This window comes from Rousettus aegyptiacus, unplaced genomic scaffold (genome assembly GCF_014176215.1).
Source record: "Rousettus aegyptiacus isolate mRouAeg1 unplaced genomic scaffold, mRouAeg1.p scaffold_m13_p_15, whole genome shotgun sequence".
NCBI classification, from domain to species: Eukaryota; Metazoa; Chordata; class Mammalia; order Chiroptera; family Pteropodidae; genus Rousettus; species Rousettus aegyptiacus.
The window spans coordinates 55,558,989-55,584,841 of NW_023416290.1; the positions used below are offsets into that span (position 1 = coordinate 55,558,989).

Consider the following 25,853-nt stretch of genomic DNA (forward strand, 5'->3'; position numbering starts at 1 on the left):
ATTACTCGCCGCCATTGCACCTAAGAGGCTCATGGAATTCTTCCTTCAGGAGCGTGGGGTGATCAGTTTACTTCTTAATTGTGTTGCCTGAAATCCAAGACCCCAAAGGATAATCAAAGCAAGGCAAAGCACACCCCCGAAACTTAAAACCCATCTCTACCCTTCTCCATATGGATCTGTAGTGTGTGATTTGGGGCTTGCGCTTAGAGGGTGCTGCAGGTTTCAACAGAACGACAGACACCCCAGCAGACATCAGATTTCCGATGGAAGCCGAAATCCTTAAATGGTTAAAAGTGCAAACAATTTTCAAATAGGAATTGGAAAACCTGGACACAGATGGAATGGGGGTGGACAGAAAAGGAAAATCAAGCTCGCGCTGTCCTGGCCGCTGCAGACCTCGCCCTGGGCTCCCGCCGCACGTCTCAGCCCTGGGAACTCCAGGCACGTTAAACTCCGCACAAATCCCTGACTGTCACACTCCCCAGCCTTTGCACACGTTGTGACCTGTGCCTGGGGAAACATCAACCCTCTGTTATCCAAATGACTGTGTGAAACAGGGCCCAAGCATCAGGCCCAAGGTTCACTTCCACTCTTGGTCCAATGAGATATCCCTCCGCCGCGTTTTGTTCGGGCTTTTGTCATCAACTATGGTGCTTGGCCGCCACCGTGAAATCTTTGACTTAACAGGGACTCTCTCACTAAAGCAGTGTGTTCAACCAGGGACCATTTCCTCCCTAATTCCAGTGGACATTTGGTAATGTCTGGAGTCACAGTTGATTGACATAACTTGGGAATGCCGATGGCATCCGGGGGGGGGGGGGGTCGAGGCTGGGGATGCTGCCGGACATCTACAATGCACGCAGGGTGGCTCCCCACAACAAAGAATTATCCTACCCAAAACGACAACAGAGCTGACAATGAGAAACTGCAGGGTGAGCTATTGGTTCAGAGACTGTGCTTTGTTCCAGCACTGTTGGTTGGTCTGAGACATCTTACCGTGTGCCTCTACAGCATTTTGATTTATGAACGATGTAAATATTTTTTCCTCACAAAATTAAAATTAAAAGCTAAATTAAAAAAAAACCCCAGGTAGCCCCCTGCATCGGTGATTCCCGGCGCTTATGTCGTCCTGCTGGATTCTGGATCTCCCTCTCCACTCCCGCGTCTCTTCCTTATGCGCGGCCTCCAGGCCTGAGTCTTTTCCTGCCCCATCTAGAATTTCCTTACTCCCAATTCAATTAAATTCTCGTTTGGCCCTACTCTCGAATGCAGCTCGAGGCCCGCTTTTGGTACATCGAAAACTCATAAAAGTGCTCAGATGAACGGAGTATCAAGAGAGGCCTAGGAGCGCTCACTTTAAATGCAGCTCCTGCCCCACCTTCCCACCCAGTGAGCCCAGGGGTGGCGGCGAGGGGTGTTGACGCGGCTGTGACGTCGCACAGAAGTTGGGAGAGAGACCACCCGCCAGGGGAGATGAACACCCAGAGGGCGGATGCGTGAGCACTGTCTTCGGACCAGCAGAACCACGTCAGGGCCGCCGCGCGCTCTCGGGTGCCAAGAAATGATGCTCTCGTGGGTGGGCGGGGGGGGGGGGGGAGGCGGCACGCCGCGGAGGGAGGACCACCCTCTCCCACATCCTCGCCGAGTCATACGCACGGGATTCCCACGCTCTTAAACAACTAGGGAGGAACCTCTAGCCCGCCACTGGCTTCTCCGCACGGGAGGAGCGGGCTCCGGTGTGCGGCATCGCTGTCGGCCCATTTTCCTGACTGGGCGGGCTTCCAGATTCAAGGTCAGCTATGCGTTCGAGATCACACGGGGTCCCTCCCTGGCTCTCAGTGGCCCATGGGGTCAGACGGGTCATGACCCTGTGTGGCTGGCTGGCAAAACATGTGTTCCGTCCAAGCGCTGGTCCCAAGACCACCTTAGTGGGAAGCGTCGCGAAGCTCACCACTGCCTCCGGAGATAACCCCTCGTTACCCACCAAATGCAGCCTCTATGTTGATCCTCTGAAACTCCTACATCCCTTTCTCAGTTGGCCCATAATTCAGGCACTCCCCCGTATTCCGAAAGGAAAATTGAAACCAAGCCCTTAGGACATGTCAGGGATCACTCTGAGGTTACACGAAATCGGTCCGAATCCCGTCTCTGCATCTCAGTTACTCTGAGGCCTGCACCAGCGTCGTGCAGTTTGGACGGCAGGAGAAAGTACTAACAGCGTTGGGAATGGTCCAGGGCTCCTATATTTGCTCTGGGTAACAATTTTCTCATCAGTAAAATTAAGGGATTGGCTTAGTTGAGCTTTCAACTCCCGCACGCCTTTAATAGCCATTGATTCTAGGGCACGAAGGAGACTCATTGTCAACATCATCCATCACCCTGTGAGATGGATGTCACGGGGAGAAGGCACGGTGTGAATTATGGTGTCTGATCGAATGTTCTTTCCCGCGATGGCGTATCCTGGCTCTTTGCCTTTCCCTGCCTCCACCCCCATCTCTCCCCGCCCCCATCTTATGGCAGGGACCCCAGCTATGTGAGCCAGGAATGGCAGAAGAAAACAAAACAACCGGTTAGGTAACGGCCTCCAACAACCCTGAGGATCGGCACAGTGGTAGGGACTACGGAGCCAGAAGCCGCTGGATCCAAGTCCTGTCTGGCTACTGTCTTAGCTGTGTGACCTTGTGCCAGTTAGTTACCTGCCTCTTGGAATCTCAGTTTTCTCATCTTTAAAATGGGGATTCGATATATATAGTTTCGACCTCATGGGGTGGGTATGAGGGCTAGATGCATTTGAAACTAAAGCTGGCAAACATTAGCATTCTTTATAAACTACTGTCATTACATCTGAGATCATTCCAAAGAGTGATCATCTACTAAATTTGACAGCTCTGGAATGAGAGCATAATACAAGATACGAGGTAGAGAAGATGCCCGGAACAAATTTCTTCCCTCTCCAAAGACGAATGCAGAAGAGTCCCCAAGGCTGCTGTTCAGACCGAATTGTTTGAAAATGCAAAGCTAACGATTGGGCTCAAGCAAGCAGTTATTGTCAACAGCAAACTGTTTTGAAATTCAGAAAACGCTAGCTTCTCTCAAACACATGCCCTAATTATCAGCACTGCTGTACGTCTAGTGAGCAGTTATAATGGATCTTCAAAACAATGTCCCTCACACAAAATATTAGTCTTTTCTGCTATAGTAAAGCTCAGTATGGCTTATTGCTAATGTTCTATAATACATTATTATTTTCAGGGATTTGAAAATTTATGGGTAGAATTTATGCCTGTCACGGGCAACCATGATTTTTGCCCGTTCTATGTGTCATGCCTTATTCTTCAGGAAAAAGGACCCTATTCTACTGGAGAACTGATTTCTCCAACTTCAACCAAGTGACTCTAACGGGGGCTGCCAATCATAGCATCTTGAACCCACACCCACTCACTCTAACAGGTGGACGCATGAGCCAGAACTGGGCTGGTAGGAGCCTCTTACTCTCTGACCCACAAAGATTATCCCAACTTGGGCCAATCTAAGTGCTTCCCTGGGATTTCTGAAACTGGAGTTGGGTGAAGGAGAGGTGGACAGAAGACAGAGGGAAAAAATGTACGATCCTGGGGCTACCTGCCTCCACACTCCATCCACATGGAGACAGTCAACTGAGAGCACGGGACCACAAAGAGAAGCAGAGACAAGAGAAGAGGAGAGAAAGCCCAGCCCCAGCCCTTGTTTCCCGGGGGTTCCCGCCCACTCCGATGGGTGACTGCGGAGACATTACACTTTCCTCCTAGTCTAAGGTAGTTAATTTGGGTTTATGACACTTGTAGAATAGTCTGTTCATCCATCCATTCATCCATCCAACCATCCACCCATCCATCCATCCATCCATCCACCCATCCATCCATCCATCCACCCATCCACCCATCCATCCATCCATCCATCCATCCATCCACTCACTTTTTCAGTAAGCCTCAGAATGCCTCTACGTGGGCCATAATTAAATGGAAATGCCTAGTCTGGTACACATCTATATTTTACATGTGTTCCCGATTTGGCTGAAATCCTTTCACATCTGTATGGAAAAGGCTCTAAAGTCAGATTTAGCAACTCACTCGCAGTATCAACACCCTGGTGGTCGTGAGAGGAGGAGGGGAAAGAGCACCCCGTTGGGAGCCCTGAGACCGGGACCTTGTAACCCCCGGAGCTCACAGGCTCTGTAACGTGGGGTGAACCTGCACCCCACGTTACAGAGCCTGTGAGCTCCGGGGGTTACAAGGTCTTGGTTTCCGTAAAAGTACCTTGAAGGAACACGCTGAGGAGGCTTCCCGTTCTGCCTCTGGGAGCCGTGAGCGGCTCAGGTTCTCTAGCAAATGTCCCCCGACCCTGTCCTCAGGCCTCCTCTACAGCCTCCTCCCACACCCACTGCAGTCCAAGCTGGGTCCAGGCGAGCAACACTCGGTCCACCTGAAAACACTCGCACAGGAAGCAGACGGGCTGAATGGGGTTTTACATGGGCACGAACTGGCGCTGTCTGTGATGGTTTCTTCAAGGTGGGATTACGCAGGGGAAGAGGCATCAAGGACCCCACTCAGGAAGACTTGGCCGGCTTCCCAAAGGCCACTGTCCTCAAGCGGTTCCCCTACGAGGTGGTCCAGGGTCCTGCCACCTCCTGGGCCCCAATTCCATCAGCTCGGGAATAACAGCAGTTGAGTTGAAGGTCTAGGAGACTGACTGCAAAGCCTCCCTGGTACTTTGTCCACAACAATAGATTAAATGTATATTTACTACATGTTACATGTCGTTATAAATGACATTTGCGAGGGACGGTCTTTCTTTACGACCTCGAGCGGGGGCCACCATGTCCCTCACATTGTGGCATCTTCTCGAGAGGAAGAGGAGCCCGACCTGCCTCGCCAGGCAGTGAGCGCCGTTTATTGGGGAAGCCCCCGCAGTTGTGGGGTGGCTACAAGGCTAGACGTGCTTAGCACTAGACTCGATTCACTTTTTGAAGAACCACCGGCGAGCCTGAGAAGCAGCGGAAGCGATGCACAGTGGAACTAACGCGGTCCTAACATTCAGATCTGGGTTCGAATTTCGGTCCCGCCACGCAGTAGCTGTGTGACTCAGCTACTGACTCAACCTCTCTGGGCCTAGAGTGCCTCAGTCCGCAAAAGAGGCTATGAGCGCCTACGTCACACTGCGGTCGTGAGGACCAAATAAGATAACGTCCAAATGAGAGAATGTACGCAGGACCCCAGGCACGGAGCCTGGCCCTGAGGAGAAACTCAATAACTGTCCGCTGCTATGGCCACAGTTTAGGGTGCCCTCAAGTAATTACCATGATGATGGCCGAGGGATATGGGGCCCCCGAGCTCTGTCCGTGAGCAGCAAAGCCGCCCGGGGCCCTACGCCAGGTCGAGCTGGACCCTCCGTCCCCAGGCAGTGGCTACCGGAAGGGGATTCATAACCGGAAACGTACCTGGCTGCGGCCTCCAGCTGTTCTTTCCTATGAGGAGACAAGGGAGAAGAAAAGTAAAACATGAATTATATGGGACGACGTCCCCTCTCCCCAAAATGTGCCCCCGAACTTCTCTTTGACGGAGGCCGAGGAGCACAGTGGAGCTCTGGGACGCGGTGGTGAGAGCGGGGGGTGGGGGGAAGGGGCGACCACTGGACGAGACCCGTTTCGCCAGCCGGACCCCGGGCCTCTACGGCCAAGGTTTGGCGCTGAGCTTCCAAGGCTCTCAGCCATTCGGCTCACTCGCTCAGCCAGAAAACGGTTGCTGAGCACCCGCCGTGCCCCGGGCCTTGTGCTGGGCTCAGGGCGTTAGCTGAGCACTAGGGGCAGGACAGGGAAAAAGGAATTTCATAATTTAGCAGCCACGTACCCTGTCACTCTGTCACCAGCATCGTCATCATGGTCAACATCACCATCATCGCCATGGCGAATATTACCGAGTGATAATTAATAGGCAGATACTATTGGAAGTGCTTTGTAAGATTCGACTCATTTAATCCTCATAACAACCCTATGAAGTAAGTAGTATTATCACCCCCATTTTCCTGATGAGGAAACTGAGGCACAGGGAGGTTAAGGAAATTGCTCAAGGTCTCACAGATGGGAAGCATCGGCATCAGGGTTCAAAGCCAGGCAACCTGGCTCGTGAGCCCGCACTCCTGACCACAAGGCTGCGTGCGCTGTGCACGCGGTCGTGATTCTAAGCCTGCACTCAGGCCCTGCCTAGAATTTTCCTCCTCTCTTCTGGAACGGTCTTACTCATCCTTTAAGTTCTAGCTGGAGGGGCCCATCCTTGTCCAATCTGAACGACTCCCCGGGGTCCAGACCGAGTTCATCTCTTCCCATGTGGGACTGCACTCAGATCACATTGTCTTAAGTCGCGTGGCAGTGGAGGCAGTGCCCGGGGCCAGGGCCTCTGCTTTTCTCCACACCCCGGCACATAGTAAGTGCACAGTAAATACTGAATAAATAACCGGCCTAAAATCGGGAGCCGGGGGTAGAGAAATGGGGAGAGAAAAAGAGGCATCGCGGTAGAGGAGGAAAGGGACCAGCTGGAGAGGCAGGAATTTCTAGTTCATGGGTCAACTGAGCGTTTAGTTCCAGTGCGGCCTTGGGCGAGGCACACATCCTCTGGGCCCGTTTCCCTTCCTCAAGGACAGGGACAGAAAACACTCTGATAGTCAGTCTACAGTTCTCTGGGTCTCTGACTCCGGAGAAGTAGGGAAGGCGGTGAGAGAGATTGACAGGTGAGGGAGCGGGCCCGGGGGAGGATCTGGGCGGAAGACGTCGGGTGAGGTGGAGGAGAGAGGCGCCCCGCCCTGCCCGCTCTCCAAGACGACGGCCCGGCCCCGTTGCGCCTTCTCCGCCATCACAGTGCCTCAACTCCCCACTTCCCTGCCAGCCGATGACCCTGACTCACCTCTCGCGGAGATCCGCCCCGTGGGCTCACCACCCAGTCCCCCACCTCTTACCCCCGGCCCCGCCCACGGGCTTCCCCTCTGCGCTGACGAACGAGGGGTCCGCACTCCCGGCGGCGGCCAATCTCCCCCTGCGCTGCGGGGCCCGTGCCCCCCGCCCCCCTCCGTGCTCTGGTCCTTCCCCTCCCCACTGCATCCGCGGGGATCCCTCTGTCCTAGGCCCTCCCTGTCAAAGAGAACAGCCTGGCCCACAGCGCTCTGCCGCCGTGGTCCACGCCACTGGTCCCACACGCTCATCTCCACGTTGCTCCGGTCAACGCTCAAGCCCCGAGTGATAACACCCAGTGGGCGCGTCTCTGTCTGTGTCTCCACCGACCTGGTGACAGGGCCAGCACCGCTGACCCCTTCCTGTCCACCATTATACGCCTGATGCCAAACACCAGGCCCGTCACATGAGAGATGCTCAGGAAACCCCCGCCGAATGAATGAATGGAATAAATGAATAAAAGGCTGGTAACCACATCCCAGATAGGGTGTTCTTGCCCTGCTGTCACAAACCTTGACCTTCCAGGATTACAATTTGGGAGCCTAGTGTCTTTCTTTCCCACCTTACCCATTCTGTGTTATAATACCAATAACTTCCTTCCGGCCCGGATTCAGCCAGCAGAGAATGAACACCTATTATGGGCCAGGAACCGGGCCAGGTACTTTTATATTTTATTCACTTGACCCTCACAACAAGTGTCTTCAGAAGTGGGTATCATTATCCCAAGGACCCTGTCTCATCTTTATTTTCCCTAGCTTTCTCTCTAAATAACTTTTTCATCCCAGAGATATAATAAGCATTGGCTTCAGAGCTGGGTGGTAAACTTTGTTCCATCACTAACTGGCTGGGTGGCGTTAGGCAAGCTAACTGATCCCACTGATGCTCTGATCCTTCACTGATCAAATTAGTGAAAAATGGAGTTACCCATTCTCCTTGTCTTTCGAGACATTCTAAAGATTAAACGAAACAGCGTGCATGAAAGCAGACCCCAACGTTTCTTGCGCACAGGGAAGGATTACGATGTACAGCCCCCAATCTTCATTTCTAAGCACTCCAAAAATCTTGACCTTGATCACGCAAGGAACAGGTCCTGGTTACATGTGAATGAACTGGGACATTTTGCTGAACTAACTTCTAATTCTTGGGCTTAAGTCTCCATTTTTGTTCCAATATTAAATTGCTTCTGGAGCTGCACTGTTTAATATGGGAATCACCTGTTGCACAAAGCTATTAAGATTAAAATTAAATAAAATAAAAAATTCGGTTCTTAAGTCGTACCGGTAGCAGTCAGCTGCTCAAAAGCCACCTGTGGTCAGTGCTGGCCATACTGGACATCATTTCGCCATCACTTTTAGGGGACCCGTTGACGCGCATGCTCTTCTGCTGGAGGAAGGTCATCTGGTTTGGATGTTAGCCGACATCTCCACTGGCATATAGAAATGGTCACCCTTGCCGTCCCCGGGACCTGCCGGTACCTTCTCAGACGCCTACCACCTGACTGCACCCATCCTACACAGACTCCACTGGCCGGCCACCCAGAAGACCTGGGCTCGGTGTCAGCCATGCCCAACATGCTGTGCGACCTTGAGCAAGGTCATGGACTCCCGGGAGGGCCTCGGTTTCTTCTCATATAAAACTGGGATTGAACTTGACACTCCCTGAGTTCTTTGAGAAAATGAGTTTACTATTTTAAGCCATAAGAAAGGAGAAAGAAAAAGGGAACCTAGTCATCCATTACCGCTAGCCCCTAACACACGGACACTTGCAGATTATCAAAGGGCCACACACCTTCCTCCTCCAGAAGCTTTGGGAGGAAGGTGCAGCCGCCATGGCAAACGGCCTGGCGCGTTTTCAGAAAGTTAAGCATGGAGTCAGCGGACTGGAAACACGTGACCGCACGACACGTACCCCGGTGTCCGCGGCATCGCGACAGGGACGAAGCGGACACAACCCAGATGTCCGTCAATCACGAAGAGGATAAACAGGGTGGAACACTTCGAATGGAATGCTATTCAGCCGTAAGGAGAAATCGAGGTTGGACACACGGGACCACGTGGGCGAAACGCGAACACGTTGCGCCAAAGGAAAGAAACCGCACCGAGGGGGCCCCACGTTCGGCGATTTCGCTTTTGTGTGGAATGCCCCGAAGCAGCGGAGAAGAGACAGGACACAGATTCGTCGTTGCAGGGCTGGGAGAGAGGAGAAGCCCAGAGGAACCGCCATATGTATACGCGGACGTGCTAAGAACCACCGAATCATCCGCTTCGAACAAAAATAACTTCTATGGCATGCGGAGTCCTCTTATGCTGTGTGAAATACAGCTCTATAACGTTACCTTTTTAACGCATAAATAAGAAGCAACAAAAAATGTAGGAGGCAGGTGAGGGCGCACCGGTGTATTATCAACTACTTTTTTTTTTTTTGCTACCGAACATATGGAGTGGGCTGGAACCTGGGGACATTCTTTTCCCAAAGGCCCGCCTCGTTTCAGAATAGTTGCTAAGTGAATTTCTCTAGTGACTTTACACTTTTGTCCTTGGAGAAAAAAGTAAGCAAAAAAAAAATAAAGGTTTTCTCTTCGTTTCAAAGCCATTCCCGTATCGCAGCAGCTGTCTGCAACTCAATGTATTCCTCCAGCTCTCTGATAGCTAGGACAATAGCTTGTTTATAATAAATCAACCCCCGCCCCCACCCCCAAAACGGGCCTATTGCCAAGACCTTGGGATGCATAGCAAAAAGAAATCATCTGGATGTATATGTTCTCGTTTTTGAGTTGAAGGTCGCTCTGTTCTCTTAAAGGGAAGCCGCCTGCCCATTCTAAGAAGACTCCTGCTGTCCAAAAGAAGACTGATTCTATTCAAAATCTGAAACATCTATTGCAGCGACAGAATTTTAGAATCAAAAGGAACCACAGAGGCCATCTTCTGAGCAAGAGAGTCCGACTGTAAGTAAGAAACAGTCAGTAAATCCAAACTGCGTCACTCATTTACCGAAGCCTTGCTTCTTCTCGGCCCCTAACTCCCCTACAAGTCATCGCGCCCTGACTTTCTTCTCTCTGCTTGCTCCCTCTTGGTTCCTCTCTCTAGTCCTCCTTCTTACTGCTTTCACTTTGGTCCAAGCCTTCATCTCCTCTTACTCTGAATCCTGTAATCATTTGCTAGCTAATCTCCTTGCCTAGAATCTCGAGCCTGTCCAATCCACCCCACACACTCTTCCCTGTCATCTGCCTGAAACAGATCTGATCACGTCATTTTGTGGTCAAATGGCCTCTCTTTGCCTTCAGGGTCAAGGTCAGATTCCTTTTTAAGTCACCTGTGACCTTCCTTGGTTTGACCCAGAGCTTAGCATGACAGAGGGCTCAAAACTATTGGTGGACTAAGAGCCCTAAATAGAAAGAGGCCCACGCCACCAGGACCTCTGGAGAGCCACAGCACAGAAGGGGGGTTGGGCAGATAAGCTCAGGCCTGCGCTGTCATGGTCAGCTTTGGGATTTTGTTCCCTTTGTCGTGATCATCCCCTGGCAGGTTTGGTGCAGGGAAATGAGTCAGCAGAACCTAGATCTCCTGGATTTCCTTCCATCTCGACCACAATCTGGGGGTGGGGGTGGCAGGGTCATTGAGGCCACGTTCAGAGATTGGTCTCGGGTCTCATAATGAGTGTGTGGGAGCGGGGTGGGGATGGAGGGAGCCGCCTGCCCAGTTTGGGGTCATGCCCGGTCCATGTGACCCACGACACATGGCAGAAACGCATTTTAGAGCAGGTCCCAGCTCCGGGTATGAAGCTAGGGGTTCCTCTGCTTTCCTCCCAGCTCAGGAATTCAGGCAGTCCAGCGTCCTACACACACACTCGAAGATCTGGGCTCAGGGCCGCAGCATCTCCACCCTGGAAAAGCGCTGTCTGCTCCAGCAAGCAGCCCAGCAGCGAGAGGCCCAGGGGCGCGGGGCCCTCCGGACGGGGCTGACGTCGGCCCTGATGCCCGAAGGTTCTGAGTCCCGGGTCCCTCATCCGTGAGAGGGGCCAGCGTATGCTGACCACGCGGCCTGTCTCCCGTGTACCCTGGACGCCTGTTCGAGAGGCTTTACCCCTCCAACACCACCCGCTCTTGCACAGCTGCCCACCGAGTTAACGCACCTTAACAATGGAGAACCCCCCTGACTTATTTTGTAGGCTGCCTGCAAGGATTACACAAAGTCCGAACTTGGATACCTTGGAACGTACGGGACATCTAACGAATACTGATTTTTCTCTCCCTTTCAGAGGTGCTGGCCCTGGGAAAGGTTTTATTTTTTTCCTAAGGCTTTTCATTTCACCCCCACGGTCACTGGAGGACTCATCCCGCTGCGTCCTCCGCCTGCCTGTCCCCAGCGTCCAGAGTGGTCTGCGGGTGTGGGCCACACAGGTGGGGGGGGGGCATCCGGGATTGCTAGGGTGGCTCATCGCACCGGCTCCCCACTTCCTCAGCCACGGGTCCTGCTTAGACATTGATGGGACCCTCCCTTATCGGCCACTCTACGTTGTCTAGCTGGTAACCCCTGGTGGAACCCTGGGGTCATCTGGGGAGCTTTACAGAGTACTGATGCCTGGTCCCCGTCTCCAGGAATTCTGATTTAAGCAGCCTGGGGTGCGCAGCCTGGTCACTGGGGTTTTTAAAACTCCCAGGTGATTCCAACGTGCAGCCCAGACTGGAAACCACCACCCTGAAGGACGTCCTCTGAGAAACCGTGAAGGCCACAGGCACCAAACACAGGCCCACGGGAGGGACGGCCGGTCGCGCCCGGAGCATTCCAGATGGGTCACCACTTGCCTGAAGAACGGAAAAGACACGATTGATTCGTAGAATCTCCATGTAGCCACAAGGTCGATCCTGTTGGGGTTGGTGGCGTAATACCTCCAGGCCGCCTGGGGGGAGGAGAGAGGGGCAGGGATGACCGGGTGTCACCCAAAACGTCCACGCAGAGTCCCCACAACATTAGAACGTTGTTTAAGCCCTTGACTCCCAAGAGTCTGAATGCGCATTTAAACACCATCCCGAGGAGCTGGATTTGGGGCTCTTTTTGTAGCTCCTTAGGAAAGAAAAATGTCCTTGACCCCAGCATCTCGGAGCTACAGTTGGTGTTGTGGGGGGGTGGGGTGTGGAGGGGTGAAGTGCAGTGGGGGGAGAGAGGAGAGCTGGGCGCAGGACCCCCGAGAGGCGCGGGGACGACTTCCGCTGCAGGTCCCCTGAGACTTCTCAGACAGGAAGTAGGACAACGAAGATTGTTCCTGTGCCTCTCCTGGGTACAGGAGGCGGCCCAGAGATGCGGTTTCAATTCTTAACATACCAGAACCGCTGGGATACCGTGACGGTTTGGGGCTTGAGGGGCAATAGGGGCTGGGACCGGCCTACAGACTACCGTGTGTCGGACGACATCAGGTACCGCCCAGCATCAGACCCACAGACCCACGGGGACACTCAGTACAACCGGACGCACGTTCACCAGTGGGTGTCACGCAGACTTCCCGCCCCACGCGGCTGTGGCCAGGAAGCTTCACTCTCCTGTTCTCTGGGCTCTCGGGGGCCCATAAAACCCTGACGCGGGAAGCCCCTCTGCCGTGTAAGGGGGGGCGCTTCTGCCTTTCTCGCCAGCTCTCACTGCTGTCCCCAAGCCCCAGCCCACCGTGGGGCAGTGAGGAAGGAGGAGGGGCGTCCGGCAGGCGCAGGGCTGTCTACCGGGCAGGACGGATGGGCAAAGCGTTCAGTATTTTGCCCAGGGAAGGCGTCCCTTCCTCTCTGGGCTTACGGGCTCTCTGGCCTTGGCCTAGATGAGGGGCCACATCTCCTCGTCGCCGATTGGCTAAGCGCCTGGACTCTAGGCTGACTTCTCCTTGGGGGTCCCTGGGTGAAGACTGGGGTGGGAGGTGGACAGAAAAGCCCGGTATAGACCCAAACCCTCCTCCCCAGCATAATCAGTGAAAGAGCGCGCGGGTGGGCCCCTGTCTCAGCTCCCCGTGTCTGTTGCGTGATTGGCTTAGTACCTGGATGAGAGAGTCACAGACGGTCACCTTCGGTACGCAGAGACAGGCCGTACAGATGACCACAGAAACGCCCCCCGCCACCTACAAGCCAGCACGGTCCTGGTCCTGCCCCAGGTCACGGGCATGGAGGAGCACGCGCGCGTGCACACGCACACACGCGCACACACACACGCACACGGATCTGGGGCCTCGCAGCGCACCCCCAGGCGGACGGACCTGAATGAGCTCAGCGGCCGGCTTCCTTCTTTTCTCAAAGTGCTTCTGCCGGTGCTGCTCCTGCACCTTGAGCGCCAGCCCGGACCCCAGGATGCCCTGGAAGGAGGAGCCAGGCCGTGAGTCAGCCTCGCCCGGGCTCCCCCGGCACCCGCCCACGCTGCCGGGCACGGGGACGCCTCCGCGGGCAGGGGGGAGGACGCGGACCGCCTCCCCCTCGTCCTGGGCCCAAGCGGAGGCTCGAAGTCCGGAAAGCCTGACGCAGCCACTGCGGTGGCGCTATGCTCGGCCACTTCTGTCACGCTGCCACCTCCTGACCCCGCCGCTTTCGAGGCGCGCGACCCTGGGCAACGCTCCCGGCCGCCGCCGCTCCCTTCCACCCCCGGGGAAGTGGGGTGAGAGCACGCGCCTCGGGACCGCGTTAAGGAAAACGCGTGATAACGTCATCTACCAGGAACCGCCGGGTAAGGGGTGCGACACGGGATCGACGTCCAGTGGACGTTAATGGGATTTAAAACCATTTTACCGGCTTGCGGCGTCACTCGAGACTTTCACTGCAGCGGGACTTTCCCAGAATTATGATCTGTTTTGATTTCCAGGTCAGACCGGAATGCGGTTTAAATGGATACACACTTTACACTTGAGAGGGAACTTAGAGCCGTGCCCCTCACCGCCCCTCGCCTGTTACAGATGAGGAAACGGATTCGGAAAGGTCACACGCCCAAGGTCAAACAGCTTTGAAAGCAACAGACACAGGGCAGCAACGGAAAAGGGACGCCCCGGCCTCGGGATGGGAGGTTTGGGGGGGGCAGTGTTGTTTCATCAGAAGGTTCTTTTCAAGCTTCGTGACCGAGAGCCAGGCTACGGAGCCAGTGGGCCCGGGTCCACAGTCCAGTCGCCTGTGACTAACCCAAGGAAGCCTCGGTTTCTCACGGGGAAACTGCAGATAAATACAGCGCCGGCTCCGAACGTCCCCGTGAGCACGGGAGATGCTGCAGGGGGAGCACGTGGCACGAGGCCCACGTAACGGTCCCACGCGCCCAGCACGTTCGCCAGGCGGCATTTACCATGATGCATATTACACTTGCAGGCGCTGGGTTTCGGGGAACTTTTCCATCAGGGGCCAAGGCTCGCTCTTGAGGGAAATGCATTCTTTTGCATAAACCAGTAAAGGGCAGTGCAAGGGAAGGGGCTCACATACACGAAGGACCCGCTCTGTGCAGGGCACGCCTAAGTGAATCACATCCTCCCAGCCCCTGGGGAGCTCACGTCTGCCGAGCAGGGCAGACACGGAACCGTGCACCCCCGGCACGGGTCAGAGGCGCCTCTGCGTGGCTCCACCCAGATGGGCGAGCGACTAATGGCCCGAAGAAGGCGGCACCGAGACGCCGTTGGAGGAGGAGGAGGAGGTGCCGGAGGAGGAATCACTCCTAGCGAGGGGACCAGCACAGCCCGCCACGCTTACGGGGCGGCGACCGCCCTGACGGGGCTGGAATTCAGGGGATGAGGAGTGGCAGAGGAGGCTGGGGCCAGGCTGCGAGGGCCCCGCGTGGCGCACCGGGGAGACACTTACGGCCGGAAGGGCAAAGAAGGAGACGCCGATCAGGGAAAAGGTGGCTGCGATCAGGCGGCCCTCCCACGTTTTGGGCGTCTTGTCTCCGTAGCCGATGGTGGCCAGCGTGATCTGAAGGGAGAAGAGGCCAGACGTGGGGCAGCCCAGGGACAAGGGGATCGGGGCGCGCCCACGGAGCTCCCCCCACCCCGGCCCGTCCTGACTCGGGTGCTCTGGCACTGAGAACAAGACTCCCGTGCGAGAGTAGGCACCAGGTGTCAGGGAAGGTGTGTGGAGCCCGCAGACCACACCTGTTTCTGAGTCAAGGACTTCTTTCTCGTTGTCGTCTCTCAGCAAACATTTTAATGACCGCGATGTGCGTGCGCACGTACGTATCCTTACGTGAGTGTCTGCGTGCGTGTGATTTTGCGCATAGCCACGCGTGCTTATATTTAGATGTTTCATGGGCACATGCGTGCATGTCTAACCATGTCCAATGTCCGCTGTGTGTCTTATATTCCTGAGTGTGTTTACAAGTGTAGGTTATCAGTGCATATGTACCTGTGCACGCGGAAGGCAGTGTGTCAGAGCGGGACCCCAACCGCCCGAGTTCAAATCCCAGGTTGGCTGCTAACTGGCTTAGTGGTCTTCAGGCCTCAGTTTCCCTATTTTTATAAAGAGTCTAATACCAGAGTTGTTTAAAATATCTTAATAAATGTGAAGTGCTTAGATCAATGCTCCAGGGCAAAGCCAGCCTTCGGTAAGTGTCGGTTTTAGTACCATATGTCTTGCGGGTGTGGGACGGATGTCTGCAGGTGCATTCGAAGGTCTGTGTGTACTTGTGTGGCTCGACTGATTCTAGCCTACAGCTAACGAGGTGAGGTCCCATGGGACCGGCTGTCAGAGCCCGATTTCTTATAAACACTATGGAAAAGCCTGTTCCAAGTGCACACCTGTGGAGTGGGGGGAGTCTCCCAGAGGAGGTTTGGAAACGGGGAAGCCTGGCTCTCACCTGTGAGTGCAGAAGGCAGCTGCCTGGCTGAGCACAGCCACGTCCCGCCCTCCACCTCTCAGCCACTAACAGTCCACGCACGAGGACTGTCTTACGGCGGTGACTCACCAGACCCCACCAAAGGGCATCTGCGTAGGTCTCAAACTCCTCTTTCATCTCTCCTCCTTGAGCATCCACCTCCGGCACATCCTTCTCAACCAGGTAGACAAGAAACGAAGACAGGATGAGCGTCAGGAACCCGATATACCAGGCGGTGATGAGCTCCTAGGAGAGCAAGCAGTGGACAAGGGAGGCGGTCACTGCGAGTGAGGTCCCCGGTGGATGCTGGAGGCGGACACACTGGGGCCGGAGTCCGGATTTACCAGCTCTGTGACCATGGGCAAGTTACTCACCTACTCTGATCCCCACCTCCCATCACTGTAAAGGGGGGGTCAGCAATATGTTCATCATTCTTTCCATCATTAACGGAAAGAGTCTCGGAGGAGAGGGAGATTCCCGCCTTAGGGAGATCTTGGTGTCACCGATCAAGAGGCTTCACAGGGAGGTGGGAAGGGGACTAGCTGCTGCCCCGAGACACGGCTCAGGATGCAGGAGACGTGGTTCTATGCGGGAACCGAGAGCGAGGAGGAGCGAGTCTGACCCAGCGGACAGAGCTGCCACTGACTGACTGCGTGACCCTGGACAGACAAGCCCTCCTCCTCCCCAGTCTCAGATTCCTCATTTCTAAAATGGAGGGACCGGACCCCAGAGTTCCAGAAACGGCCACATGTGCTGCTGCTGCTGGTGGACTGCACACAGACAGTTTCTGTGACAGTCACGTTACGGATCTGAACCATGTTAAAAGCGAGCAGAAATAACACACCGAACCCACTATGTCATGGATATGATCACAGGATAGACTGGGACGAATGAGTAAGTAAACAAGACAAGGCGGATTGGAAGAAAGATGAAAAGGGAGAGAGAGGAAGGTGCCGAGATACGGCAAAGATCAGCATCGCCAACATCTCAAAGCCCCGACCACGCCCTTCCCTAAGGCTCTCCTCCTTGCATTCTAGTCCAGTGTCGAGGTTGGGCACGGAGGTAGCTTGGGCGAGGTCAAGGTTATTGGCACATGTGGGATCTGGAGATTAGGCCTGACATTCCTGCTGAGTCATCACAGAGATCAAAGTCGTCCTTATACTTACTTCCTCCACCTGGCTCGGTAGGGTCTCGCCGACAGGCGGCATCGTGTCTTTGCTGACACTGGCCTTGCTGCCTGAAGTGCCCTTCCCCATGGGACCAACGAGAGCCTAATCTAGTCATCTTCAGACTCATGTCACCTCCATCGTGAAATTTCCCCGGATGTGCGTTCCCCCAGCTAGGATCGAGGTTCGCCTCTAGTTCCTTCATGCCATTTTCTAAGCAGACGTCTATAAACCTCTAACGCTTCATTACGCTCGTGTGAGTATAGGTCCGGCTGCCCCACGGCCTCACGCACACAGTGCAGAGTGTGAATTAACTCTGCAGCAGAGAGAGGTTGAGATGGCGCAGGTGACCTAGCCAGCCGTTGCCCTCTGTGAGTGTCTGTCTTGCAGAGGGTTCAAGAAGGGAAATATGAATTGGATCCAGAGGCCGTCCGAGCATGAGCCTCTTGCCTCACGGAGTGTGGCTCAGGTGATCCTACATTTTTTTTCCTACCTCTGGCCCCCCAAATGAGAGTCAGAAGTTTCATCTGGTGCTTAACCAAAGAAACAGCTGTCTGGTCATGTATGTACAGGAAAACTGGCTGTGTTGGATTATTAAGTGGTGGTGTAATGGTCACCAATGAGGAGCGAATATGTGTCCCAATTCTGTGCTTTGCGGTCATTAAAAAGGCTATTCGAGGTAATTCTAACTTTACTCAATTTGCGCCCCAGCTCTGTGGCAGAGCCTGCGGCTGTTCCCCGGTATCCATGGGCTCCCACACACGCCTGAGCGCTGTGTAGTCAGACCGGAGCTGGGGGGCTGGAGTCTAGCCGACGTGGGGGAGTAGCAGGAGCAACTTCCTGCCTGTTCCTTAAATCCATCTGAAGGATGCTGCAGGCCCCTCTTCCCTTGCTTTGGTGACTCAAGGCTCATTTTCAAGACAGACGAGGGCCACCCAGCCCACAGCAGACACTGTGTGAGCAAGATGGTGACATTTTTGTGCTAAGTTGCAGAGTCCAGGGCGTCTCTGTTCTAGCAGAGCCTGGCCTACCCTAACCTTAAAAGTCTAACTGCGTGCAGCGTGGGCCTCCCGCCCCTCATCTCCGAGGTGTCCTGAACAGGATCCACCCAGAGGGCCTTCGCTCTGATTTCTCTTGCACTGGCCTCTGAGGGGTTTTTCCTGCCTGAGCCAAGGTGCAAAGTTCTCCTTCATTCCGTAGGGATCAGCTAAGGCAGGGATGTTAAAATGAAGTGGTACCAAAGCTTTGGGCTAACAACAGGAAATGGCACCGAGGCTCCAGATACAGTGGACTCTCTCTGCCTTGGTTTCCACACCTGGTCGAGCACGTGGGGAGGGGTCAGACCAAATCCCACCTGTCCTGGCTTCTGGCCTCCCTTGGAGAGCTGAGCTCCACCGTGTCCAGCAGCAAACCATTGAACGTGGACTCTGGAGCCAGACTAGCCATGTGTCCCACCGTGTGGCCTTGGGCAGGTGACTTCCTCTTTCCATATCTGCTTTCTTATCAGTGCAATGGGGAAACAACCGTGCCCCATGCCTGGGACGAGCGGCTCCATGTTCTAGGCACCGACGGCCAGCAACTGAGCAGCCTCTGTGAGCTGCGTGTACTCAAAGCGCTTTTCACCTGTGAGGTAAGCGCATTATGATTCTCATTTCCCAGAGGCAGGGACCAAGACCCAGAGAGGTCACTGAACATCTCCAAGGTCACACCGGGAGAGTCTGGATTCAAACCCGCCTGCGGGACTCTGGAGCCTTTCCTTCCCATCTCATATTGCCTCGCGTGAGCTTGTTTCGTCCTCTCAATAACCCAAAGAAATAGGCAGTTTTAGAAATGAGGAAACTGAGGCTCAAACAGGGTTGAGTAACAGGTCGTTCGCATCTGGCGGAGCTGAGACTTGAGCCCACGTCTACCTGTCCCTGCTCACTGCAGCACACCTGGTATGCCCCTCCCTGCCATCGTCAGCAGTGGCAGAATGACCGCCCTCTGGGGACACCACATGGGAGCGGGCGAAGGGTGGTGGGCGAGAAGCCCGCTTTCCCTCGTGGCCCCCCGCGCGTCCTCGTGGCCCCCCGCGCGTCCTCGTGGCGCCCCCACCCCGTGCGCCCTCGTGGCCCCCCGCGCGCCCTCGTGGCCCGGCCGCAGCACCTACTTTGCTGTGCGCGCAGATGGCGGAGCCCAGGAGCTTCCAGGTGCCGCCCCTGCGGTCCATCCGGAGCATGCGCAGGATCTGCAGGAAACGCAGGCTCCGCAGGGACGTGGCCAGGACATTGCCCTGGTTGCCCACGGCGACCACAGGCACGGAGGCGATCAGCACGAAGATGTCTGGGGACGGAAACAGAGCGCCAGTGGGCAGGGCCGCCCGGGCCTGCAGCGCGGCCGCCAGAGGCAGCGCCGGCCAGCACGCGAGCGCGCGCCGAGCGCGGCTGCGGAAACGGAGACGGCGACCGTGCGTGGCGAGCGGGGCCACTCTCCCGTGGCAGAGGGGGAAACGCGACGTGTCAGGGGCTGTCGAAGAGCCCCTGAGCACGTTTTTCTGATACAAAGGAGAATCTGCTGGAAAGGAGAGGAGGAACAGAGTGGCCGAACCCGAATATCTGGAGAGCGTCCCAGAAGTCAGGATGAGACCGGTACCGTGAGCTGGGGCGGGGGGGGGGGGGGGGGGGGGGGGGGGGTGAGCCGCCCAGGCCTGGAGGTGTGCGAGGCGGCCAGGTGACCAGTGACAGCTGCTGCGGAGGGGCCCAGCGCCCCGGACAGGAGGGCGCGGTGGACCGAAGGCCCTGGCGCTCTGGGACCCCGCGACCTTAACCGGTCCCCTAACCGCCACTGCGGTCCTGTCGCTGCGATTTCAGCAGGGTCTTCAGATGGGAACGTGTGGGTCGCTGCGGTACCAGCAGGTGTGGGTGAGAGCTTCCGCCTCCCCCGCACCCCGACCGAGGGGCTCAGGGACAGCGCCCCACATCCGCTCACAGCAAGCTCGGCAGCGTGGCGCGGGAGGGCGCAGGCGCCGCAGGCCTGGGCGTTAGTGTGGAACACGCCGCCCACCGCCTGTGTGGCTGGCACCGGATTCGGCCCCCCGAGCCTCAGTGTCCACCGCGGGAACACGGGCGTAACGGGGGCCCAGGGAGGCGATTCTCGCCCCGCGGGGGCGTCCCGCCCCCCCACCCCCAGCACGGCCAGTCCGGGGACGCACGGGCGCTCTGGGTCGTCACCGTGACTGGGGCGCTACTGCTCTAGGACCCGGGGAGGCCCCAAAGCCTGCAGCGAGCTGGCTCCTTCTCGGTCCGAAGGCCCAGAGCGGCGCGTGTCCCCACGAGGAACCACCGCTCTGGACGCATTCCGAGGAGATGGCCCGGGAAGGGGACGGGGCACGGGGAAGGCTCCGCGTCCTCGTGCAGGTAGGGCTGGCCCCCCCGCCCCCCACGGAGCCCCGCGAATGAGTCTGCTTAGAATCTCCTCTGAGCAATGACGCCCCCAAAGCAGGGGACCAGGGCCCCGCGGGACGTGGGGACAGGCAGGGGACAGGCAGGGACAGGCCTTACCCAGCATGCACAGGGGCTTCCTGGCGAACTTGAGCCGTCCGCGCCAGCCCTTGTACCGGCAGCAGCACCCGGCCGCCCAGATCCGCAGCGCGAACTCGGCTCCGAAGACGAAGATAGCGAACGTTTCCTGCGACGAGCGACATGTGGAGAGACGCTGGTTACCGGGGGCTCAGTATCCGCAGCTTTGGCGGGAGGGAAGAGGTTGGCGCCTCCGCTCAGGCCGGCCAGTTCCCGGCGTCGCCCTGATGTGCCAAGTGTCCCTAACGGCAAGCCTTGCAAAATGACTACTGCTTTATCCCCTAAATTTCTGTTCTAATGGATCATTTAAAAAAAAAAAAAGAAATCTCATCTACATCCTAAAAGCGCCTAAGTTGGGTTGAAAAGAGAGGTAGTGGGTATCAGTGAAATGGGCCACCAGGCCCACCCAGCGCCCAGCGCCGACACCACCCCGCCCCCTTCCCCGAATTGCTAGTGGCCAGCGGCTCCTGGGCCCGGCATCACCTGGACGGAGCATGTTACATTATCCGCGTTTTGCACTTTGAGAAGCCAAGGCAAGGAATGAATGGCTCAACAAATGCCTCAAGGCTACGAAGTGGCAAAGAAAGAATCTCAGGCTGGAATCTGGCTCAGAACCCCTGTGGCATCATAAGTACCACGCTGCCTTGGGACATGGGGTCTGCTCGTCCCTCCCATGTCCCCTCGTGGGTCAGACACCTGCATCTTTGCCTCCTTCTCTCTTTGGTGGTCTCCCTGGGACCCCCGGCGAGTTGCTGCCCCACGGCGACCCTGGAAACTTAGTTCCTAGAACTGGGTGTCATCTCAGGGTTCATCTGCTCAGGTGTCAGCTCAGAGCCGGTGTGGATTATCAACACCTGGCCTCAGAAGGAAACTGCTGACTCCAGAGCCAAAGGACGGCGTGTCAGGGTGAGGCGAAGATTCTGCTATTATGTGAACCCTAACTGGGGGCCTGACACCCCTCTCTGTATCAAGGATGAGGCCTCGTCCTGAAGAGGCAGCTGGCTCCTAATGCAGCAAGGGCGTGGTCACTCAAAGGGCCAGTGACCGGTGCTGTCTGGGGCCGCGGAGGGACTGGCCCCTCCTGGGGCCTCATCTCTGCCTGGAGCATTTGCTCCTTACCTCACATTTTCACAGATTTTAGGTGAGGATGTGAGGAAACAGAAAATCAGGGACACTAAGTAACTTGCTGAAGAATGCTAGGTCCACTCTCTATCGGATGGAGAATGGAGAGGAAACAGGAAGAGGCCTTGGGAGAGAGGACTTAGAGTTTTATGTAGACATGGGATTTTGCACTTGGCCTTGAACGAAGTAAGAGATCCTCAGGGTTTATGGAGCAAAAACAGAGGCAGGTTTTAGAATGGAACACGCCTTCGTGTTAGCTTTCAGAGGACTGGGAAGCCGTAGTTTATAATTTAACTAACATGTGTTGGTTTGTGCTCTAACTTGGTTTAGGGCCCCTAACCTCTCATCTGTAATGACAATGTTATTCACCATTGCACCTGCGCCCCGGCAGACCTGACCAGTTGATCCAGGCATCAGACTTGGCCAGAGACTCCAGGAAGCCCAAACCAGCCGGGCAGAATCACACCCAAAGGTAGCATCCTGTGGAACTCCAACCAGAGGCTTGTACCCCAGAAACACAGCCCCAGGGTGGGTCTGCGATCTTACCAGTAATAGAAGCCAGTCCCCCGAAACGGTCTCGTACTCCTTGAACGTGGTCAGGACGGCCAGAATCAAGCACCCCAGGACAATCAGGAACCTAGAGCAGAAAGAAGAAAGAAACGCTGAGTTCCGGCTTGCTCCAAAGCTAGACAGGGAGGGGGTGCAGGATGCAGCTACAACCTCCTCTGTGATCCCATGTAACTCACGACAAACCCGCAAGACACGTAGGGATTGACATTCCAGCTAAAGAAAACAAGGCAGGGAGAGGGCGGGCATACTTCTGCTTGGCCAGACAGGTAGCGGAGTCATCTAGTTGGCATTCAACGAGATCATCTAGTTCCAACCCTGGAAGAGCAAAATTTACCACGAGTTTTAGCAAAGCGACGGGAATGTGAATAAATTAATAACATGTCCTGCACATACAGGGCTATGTTTTTCAAATATATGAACGTGTTCTTAGTGTAAAGAAAACAAACTCGTTCCAAAGAGTGACAAATTCAGCAGAGGCCTCTTATCACCATGTCTCAGAATGTTGTTTTTTCTGTTGTTGTTATTGTTTGTTTGTTTTTACAGTCAACAGTTCCTTGAGGAAACCACCTCTTGCATCTGGGGAATCTTCGGAATTGCTTTTGAAATCACAATGTGCTCTTCACTCTAGACAGTAGGAACCAGGAACCATCACACCAAGTGCTGCAGAAATGCCAGTCCGCGCAAGGTCATCGCGGGGTCATCTGGTCCATGCCCCTGCCTCAGGCAGGAGCAACCTGCACCTAATCCTTTGAGACTGTTATCTTTATAAGCTCTTGGTGGGTGAGCTGTGTGTGCATGCATGTGTGCACATGCTTTACCGGTTCAACAGAGGAAACTGGTTCTCCTCTCGGTGGAGAACCTTTGGTTCGATGATCAACATCAGGTTCTCTGGGTGCCTACGAGGGGAGGGACATGTCTGTGGAGTGAGAACAGTGGATCCGCCCAGCGATCGCAGCTGCTGTGAAGACCACAGGAGATCACGGAGGGAGGATCATTTAGCCCGGTGTATCGGGTCATGCAAATGATTGAACAAACGTAATCCTTCCTGGATGATTCTGCAAACCCACAGCCTAGTTCCCCCAGGGCTTTATTTTGCTCATTCGTAGGCTCTGGAAATAAGACCCGGATTAGAATCCTCTTCTTCCTCTTATGTTGTGTCGTCTCAGACGAATTTCCACAGTCTTTCTGCATCTCGGTTTCCTCACCTGTGAAATGGGCCCAGTAAAAGTACCCATCCATTATTCCATAATGTAACCCATGTCAGGTGGCTGCACGGGCGCCTGGTCAATAGTTAGCTTTCATTACGTGTTAGCTATTATTCTCTTGTGCGTTCATATCGATCTATCTAGTGTCCCTTTTGTCCTGGGCGTAGTCCAGGTCTTAGCGATGCAAACACAAATACAACCTGCCCCTCATTTTCCAGGGCCTCCTAGTCCAGTGGAGGAAGTCTTGGTAGAGCGTGGTTCAGGTTACGGTCCAGGTGTCCATCACAGGCTGGGGGCACAGGATCGGAACCCTCCACGAGGCTGTGACCAAAGCGTGGGGGCGGGGGGGGCACCCTTGAGGCTTAGTTAGGGTTTGTCCAGGATGTCCCCATGTTCCGTGTGTCGACCTGGGCTACGGCCTCCCAAGCGTTGTGAACAACACGTGCCCAGGGAGACTGCAAAAGTTCACAGACACAGAAGCTTGTTTGATCTTCTCCTTCAGCAAGGGCTGTGGACCTTTCGTGATCCGGCCTTGTTCTCCTCACACCCTCATCTTCTGCCACTTTCCCATCCTAGGCCGGCCGTACCACATGACCGTGTTTCTTCAAACGCGTTCAGCCCACGCGCTGTCTCGGTGATCCTCCTCTTCTTCTCTGACGACTCCCTGCCCCCTCCCCCTTCCCACACATAACCCTCTTCCTCCTCTTGCTATTGACTTGGCAGTGCTTCTAGATCCTTCCATGACCCAGCTGCTCTCTGCTGATTTCCCTGGGTGATCCCTGCCTTGGGAATCACAGAGGCCCTGAGGCGTTTCTGTTCCTGACCACAATCGTTGTCATTTTGTAATCCTTTGCTTGCATTGCGGGGTAGATAAAACATACTATCTTAACTCCAGTGCCAGAATTCCTCTCAGGGTGGGGATGTCTTCGTCTAGTGAGTTTATTGACCCAGTTGAGGTGGAGGTTGAAACCGTGAAGACGTGACTGCTAACCTCCTCAGCGATAAAAAATTAACTACAGATCGGAGCGGGGGGCGGGGGGTTGGTCTTGAGATCTGGGGATGACAAAGAAGAGGAGAGGATATGGCCTCGCCCCGTGCTGCAGGATTTTTAAGAACAAGATTGTCTACAATTTTAGCTTTGAGGCCTTGCAATGTAAACCATCAACCATAGCCTTGCGTGAGTGGCTTTGTCTTCAGTTGGCATCAGACGTGGAGCTGAAGCCTGTGGCTGGGGCAATGTGCGGGGAGGAAGGACAGCTCAGAGTCCCACGGCTGAACTACGTCAGTGACGACTGGAGCCAGACTCTGACGCCCTAGTACGCTCCGCACCTGGAACGTAGGTAAAGCTTGGGAAGAGTCTACGAGGGGTGCGTGTGGTGGGTATGCCCTCAGGTGACCTCCAGTGAGTCAGGCCCTGTGGAATCCCCATCCCTGAGTGCAGGGAGAACTTCGACTTGCTTCTAACAATAGAACAAAGCAAAGGTGTCAGGATGACACTCCCTGGATTAGGTTCGTGATGCAGCAAAACTGATGGGGTAGAGAACATACCTGTGGTTATGCTATTTTATATGCCTCGATCTTAGCTTACGGGAGAGGTTGGGGCTGGAGACCGCGATCCCTTTTGGCTCGAATAGTCCGGGATTTTAGTGCAAGGAGAGGGAATAATTCAGCCCCAACCTGTCACGGAAACGCAGTTTCTGCCTGGTTCCCATCTGCAGCGAGCATGCAGAACCGGGCTGTGACCAGCAGGGGGCAGCAAGCGCACGGCGGAGCCTCGCGTCCCCTCACCCGCCAAGGAATTAAAAGCACCAGCAACCTCAGGAATTTACTTTTTGAGATTTGAGAACAATCAAAAATTTATAAAGCTGAAAACGTCCAGGAGGTTCCTTCACCTGAGAAGGGGAAGCACTCTTTGGCTTCTTGCATATTTCCATTTACTCTTGAAACATGAACTTGATTTCAGACAGACAGTCTCAGGGTCGGAAGCCAGGGGTGTGCGGCCAGACGGTGTTCCCTCCCCTCCTTCATCCCACCCCAGCTTTGGCTCACTCGAGCTGTCGCCCCGCCAGTCACTCCTTCCCTTCTGTCACATCAGTGTCCTGCTCTGTGGCCTCGACTGTTTCCTTCACCCCACTTTTCTCCTGACTTCTTCTCCTCTCCCTCCCTCCACTCTTCCTCCCTCCTCCACCTCCTCCTCCTTCCTCTGCTCCCTCCCAGGACCTGGAGGAGCAAGCTGGGGTTTGTGGTGGGAGCCTTGGGGACAGCCAACGGCTGCCCTTCTACCCGCGGGGTCCTGGCTGTCTTTGCAAACGACGCCAGGGAGAAGCTGCTTCGCAGCCGCACGTGGCGTCTGAAGCGGAAGGTCCTGTGGGACCCCCTGTCAGGGAACGACCTGGGCCCTGGGGCCGGTCACACTAGGGTCTCAAGTCCAGCCTCAGCCCTGG

General features: G+C 55.3%; 1 protein-coding gene across 1 annotated transcript in view; it reads right to left on the minus strand.

Annotated features, from left to right (window-relative positions):
• The window catches only part of KCNQ3 (potassium voltage-gated channel subfamily Q member 3), a 184,122-nt gene that overhangs the window by 13,930 nt on the left and 144,339 nt on the right, over positions 1-25,853 (minus strand). The window contains exons 2-9 of the mRNA XM_016133068.2: positions 22,181-22,271; positions 20,495-20,621; positions 19,105-19,277; positions 15,880-16,035; positions 14,781-14,891; positions 13,211-13,306; positions 11,784-11,878; positions 5,477-5,503 (exon numbers count right to left, since the gene is read on the minus strand). Coding sequence (XP_015988554.2) covers positions 5,477-5,503; positions 11,784-11,878; positions 13,211-13,306; positions 14,781-14,891; positions 15,880-16,035; positions 19,105-19,277; positions 20,495-20,621; positions 22,181-22,271 — 876 coding nt within the window. The remainder of the gene's footprint in view (positions 1-5,476; positions 5,504-11,783; positions 11,879-13,210; positions 13,307-14,780; positions 14,892-15,879; positions 16,036-19,104; positions 19,278-20,494; positions 20,622-22,180; positions 22,272-25,853) is intronic.